This window comes from Sander lucioperca, chromosome 12 (assembly GCF_008315115.2).
Source record: "Sander lucioperca isolate FBNREF2018 chromosome 12, SLUC_FBN_1.2, whole genome shotgun sequence".
Lineage (NCBI taxonomy): Eukaryota > Metazoa > Chordata > Actinopteri > Perciformes > Percidae > Sander > Sander lucioperca.
In genome coordinates, this window is record NC_050184.1 from 22,545,054 (window position 1) to 22,550,053 (window position 5,000).

General features: G+C 43.0%; 1 protein-coding gene and 1 long non-coding RNA gene across 2 annotated transcripts in view; one reads left to right on the forward strand and one right to left on the reverse strand.

Moving 5' to 3' along the window:
- LOC118496368 overlaps positions 1 to 5,000 on the reverse strand; it is a 16,437-nt gene that overhangs the window by 11,095 nt on the left and 342 nt on the right. The window contains exon 2 of the long non-coding RNA XR_004898933.1: positions 2,332 to 2,333. This is a non-coding gene — a long non-coding RNA (uncharacterized LOC118496368). The remainder of the gene's footprint in view (positions 1 to 2,331; positions 2,334 to 5,000) is intronic.
- LOC116060439 (PDZ domain-containing protein 4-like) overlaps positions 4,384 to 5,000 on the forward strand; it is a 35,830-nt gene continuing 35,213 nt past the window's right edge. Inside the window, exon 1 of the mRNA XM_031313994.2 lies at positions 4,384 to 4,843. Within this exon, the coding sequence (XP_031169854.2) occupies positions 4,784 to 4,843 (60 nt within the window). The 5' untranslated portion in view covers positions 4,384 to 4,783. The remainder of the gene's footprint in view (positions 4,844 to 5,000) is intronic.

Sequence of the window (5,000 nt, forward strand, 5' to 3'; positions counted from 1 at the left end):
TCCTTTTCTTCGTTTGAAGAATGACATCACAAAAGGAGGGTGAGGTGACTCGGAAGTAAAATATTTCACAATAAAAGCCAAGCGTGTAGAACATTCTGTTACATCCTCGTTATGTCATTTTTTTTTTCGTTTTTGAAATCAGAAAACAAAAACAGAAATACAGCTCTGCTTTTTCATGTGTTTTGACAGTTTCATGGTTCAAATGAAAAAATAAACTATCATAACGTACGGGGACCCATTTGTAAATGAGAGACAGTGCAACCAATCAGGATGAGGATCAGTGTCCAGGATGTACCTAGACCAATCAGGACGAGGATCAGTGTCCAGGATGTACCTAGACCAATCAGGACGAGGATCAGTGTCCAGGTTGTACCGACTGGGTCGTGTTGGGGGATTTGAACCTCAGGGCCACCGTAGTGAACAGGTGAAGAACAGTCAGAATCAGAAAGAGAAAAATATTTATTACCACCTACTAGGAATATACCTTGGTTGTTGGTGCATACATAAACATGTTTTAACATTAATATGAAATAAACAAACAATAAATACAGAAGCGAATAACACACATATAACTATGTAACATTTAGGAGGAGTGCAGGATGTTCAGAAACATGTTTAGTTTTAAACGTGAAAGCAGAAACACACAAAGAGAGAAGAAGGAACAGGTGGAGAACAATCAGAGAGAGAGAGAGAGAGAGAGAGAGAGAGAGAGAGAGAGAGAGAGAGGAATGGAGGAGGAGCAGGGATTCAGGGTGGGGGGGGACGAGGAGCAGGGATTCAGAGAGGGGGGGAGGGAGGATGCTGCTGTGATTGGCTGCTGTGATTGGCTGCTGTGATTGGCTGCGGTGGAGGCTGCAGTTGTTCAGTGCTGAGAGGAAGCTGCAGAAGAAGAGAGAGCAGAGTAGCGAGTGGCTGACTCCTAATCCTCTGTCTCATCGTTCATCTGTGGACAGAGAGGACAAGAGGCTCCAACGGGAGGAAACACGGCGTCTGGGTCGCTGTACTGAGGGAGGGAAGGAAGGAGGGAGGGAAAGAGGGAAGGAAGGAAGAAAGGACGGAAGGAGGGAAAGTGGAGACGAGCATCACCTTCTGTGGGCGGATGGCAGGCTGATTCTCCGGGGGAATCCCCCTCTGGATGGTTCCTGAAACATCTGGAGAGGTGAAGCTCGGATCTTTGAAAGAGATTTCAAATAATATCACTTCAGCTGATTTGTTTCCTAGCAGCAACAGGAAGTTTAGATTTCTACTTCCAGATGTGTAGTTAAAACATGTGCTTCTTATCTGGTCATTTCTCTGTCACTTAAAATGTTTAATATAGGCAACTGCAGTAGGAAGATTTGAACTAGTTTCTGTTCCACTCACGCTGTCCCTGCTCTGGTAGATTCCTTCTCTCATTTTAAGGAAACAAGAGTTTCAGAAAGAAAAAAGACGGATAAATGGAAGATGAGTGTTTGTGAAGCGTTGTCTTCTCTGACACGCAGCTGGAGTTAACATCTGTAAAATGGGATTAAAGCTAATAGATTCTTGTTGAAATCACCCCAAACTACCAGGCCTGTGTATAAAACCTCTCTGTCTCTGTCTCTGTGTCTGGGTGTCTCTGTGTCTCTCTGTGTCTTTGTGTGTGTCTCTCTCTGTCCCTGTCTCTGTGTCTCTGTCTGTGTGTCTCTGTGTCTGTCTCTGTGTCTCTGTCTCTGTCCCTGTTTCTGTCTCTGTGTCTCTCTCTGTCTCTGTGTCTGCGTGTGTCTGTGTCTCTGTGTGTCTTTGTCTCTGTGTCTCTGTGTCTCTCTGTGTCTGTCTCTGTGTTTCTCTGTGTGTCTCTGTCTCTGTCCCTGTCTGTGTGTCTCTGTCCCTGTCTGTGTGTCTCTGTGTTTCTCTGTGTGTCTCTGTCTCTGTCCCTGTTTGTGTGTCTCTGTGTCTCTGTCTCTGTCCCTGTCTGTGTGTCTCTGTCCCTGTCTGTGTGTCTCTGTGTCTCTGTGTTTCTCTGTGTGTCTCTGTATCTGTCCCTGTTTGTGTGTCTCTGTGTCTCTGTCCCTGTTTGTGTGTCTCTGTGTCTCTGTCTCTGTCCCTGTCTGTGTGTCTCTGTGTCTCTGCGTCTGTGTGTATGCGTCTGTCTCTGTGTCTCTGTGTGTCTCTGTCTATGTGTCTCTGTGTGTCCAGGAGCGAGACTAATCCGGCTTTTACCTTCGCAGAGAACTACCGGAGCAGCAGAGCAAACGTAGGGATGAAGGGAGAGAGAGAGAGAGAGAGAGAGAGAGGAAGAGAAAAGAGGATCTAGTTCTCAGTCTGCCTTCCTCTCCTGGAGGATTCTGGGAGATTACGCATCGGTTTCACGTCTTCCTCTCTCTGGATTACCGGCCAGAGGGAAAGGGTTTCCGGGATTCAACAGTTCAGGAGTCAGATTTATTCTGGTCAACAACGGATGGAAAGAGCCAGAAAGACTTCAGAGCTATCAGCGTCTGGTGTCTCTGAAACCACCGTCGAGTCTTTACAGGCAAACTAAGAGACTTTCTGGAAATCTGCAGCTCAAACAGACCATACACTTCACTTCACTTTAACTTTTCTGCTCAAAGGAAAGAGATTGTAAGGAAGTTGTGGGCCGACAGCTCTCCATCTTCCTCGCTTCCTGTTTCTCTCCATCTCATTCTCTAGTTTGTTTCCTCTCTCCTCTTTCCTCTGTGGTTCTTTCCACATGTTGGTTGTGTGTTGGAGACAGAGAACAGCTGCAGAGAGACTCTCATTAACTGGATGAATCATGTTTAGTGACAGGAGCAGCAGCTGACACAGGCTGGCGGCCATCTTTCTGTGGGCGAGAATCTGTTCTCTGCAAACAGCCAACGTTTGTCCCTCAGACATTAAGGTCTCTCTGGGGCAACAAAGATCTGAATATCAGACAAAGTGTAGCTCAGGGATGAGTCTTTAAAGCAACAGGAAATACAGCGAGTTTGTTCGGCTAATTTCAGACAAAACTTTTTTCCAAAAGAGAATAAAACCCGAGAGAGCAGACTCTGTTCTCTGCAAACAGCCAACATTTGTCTCCCAGATATTAATGTATCTTTGGAGCAACAGAAAGTGTTAGAAAAGATCTAAATACCAGATGCATGTGCAGCTCAGAGACGAGTCTTTAAAGCAACAGGAAATAGTTAGTGACAAAAATCAATGAGAGGAGGAAGGTAGAGTTAAAGGAGGTTTCTGAAGAGTTCCTGCAGCTGATTTCAGAATAAAACATTTCTCCAAAAGAGAGACATAACAAAAGATCCAAACCTGAAACCGAGGAGACGGCAGTAACAAAGCACAACAGATTTATTCTGGTTCATCCGTCACTTTACGAGCAGTTTGTCACATTTATTTAAAACCAGAGAAACTCAAAACTTATTTCCTCTTGTTGGGAGAGAAAAATCTGAGAATGAGTGCATTGAAATGTTAAAGTAAGACTTCACACAGGAGATCTGTCAGACGGGAAACTTTAAAGGCGAGTAAAATTGGGAATAAGAAGCCGATCTGGACAGAGAGAGTTAAAGCAGCTCTAAAACATTTTAGATATAAAAAGATATTGAGTCAAATCAACTTATAAAAGCAGAAACAACACAACTGACTTAACTTTAACAGACTTCTGATACAGACGCTGCAGAAACTCTCAGGATTTACTTTATAAAGTTGAGTTTAGGGTTGAGTTTAACAGCACAGACATTAGAGATGTATTCTTATTTATTAAATACATAAAGCACAAACTGTTTTTATCTCTCAGATCAGGGTTTGATAGGGGAGCAAGTCGATTATAAAATCACTTTTTAAGCACTAATTATAACAGGGTAGAGTTTAAACCAACAGGAGATATTCAGGTAATAAAGTAGTATCTTCAGTATCAGTCACAAGAACAACATTAGTTTAGTTCATCTGTGACCTTTTCTCCACATTAAAGCTGCTCTCTGCAGACACAGACTAACTTAGATTCATTCTGTTTATCTGTCATTATGGAGCAGTTTTAATAAATGTAAATCCATCTTTTCTCTCTTTTCTTCCAACAAACATCCTTCTCCATCCATCCATCTTTTGGAACATTTCTTCAGGAGAAGTGACTCTTTTAGTTTGAACATTTGTAGAGTATGGAGCCTGAAGAGCATCTTCCTCCTCTTCTTCCTCTTTATCCTCCTCTTCCTCCCTGCGGGGGGGAAAGAATCCGTCGCCCATAACAACATAAAAACTCTTCACTGTGAGACATGTCCTCCTGCGTCTGTATTTCAGACATTCAGAGACGCAGAGACACAAAGACACAAAGACAGACACAGAGACACAGACTCAGAGACAGAGACACAGAGATATAGAGATACAGAGATACAGAGATACAGAGACAAAGACAAAGAGACAGAAAAACAGAGACACAGACACAGAGACAGACAAAGAGACACAGAGACAGTTTGAAACTCAAAACTGACATAACGTATTCTTTCATAACGTTATAGTCTTCTGTGATATAAACCTGGAGAACAGCAGCAGACGTTTGAACACTGGAACATCTTCCTGAACTGTTGGACGGATTTCGTTCAGGATTTATGGTCAACATTTACAGAAATGACAATCATTCTTCCTCCATAAAGGATCTTTGTCTGCACGGATTACAAACTTCAGATCTTTCTGGAATCTGCAGAGTTTATCTTCACATTGAAGGACACAGAGGAGAGAGGACACAGAGAGGACAGAGGATAGAGAGGACGGAAGATAGAGAGGACAAAGGACAGAGGATAAACAGGACAGAGGATAAAGAGGACAGAGGACAGAGGTCACCATGGGCTGTAACATGTGTCTGGTGAAACGTCCAGAGGATCAGTACAGGATCATGTTCCAGGTAAGAGATTACACACTTCTCATTCTAAACTTAAAACTGTTTTCTACATCTTTACATCATCCCTGTCTTTCATTTCATACAGAAAATGGTTCATTATGTTTCTGTAAAAATCTCAGTGTTTCTTTGTCCAGTTTATGAGGACGTAAAGGATTTACTT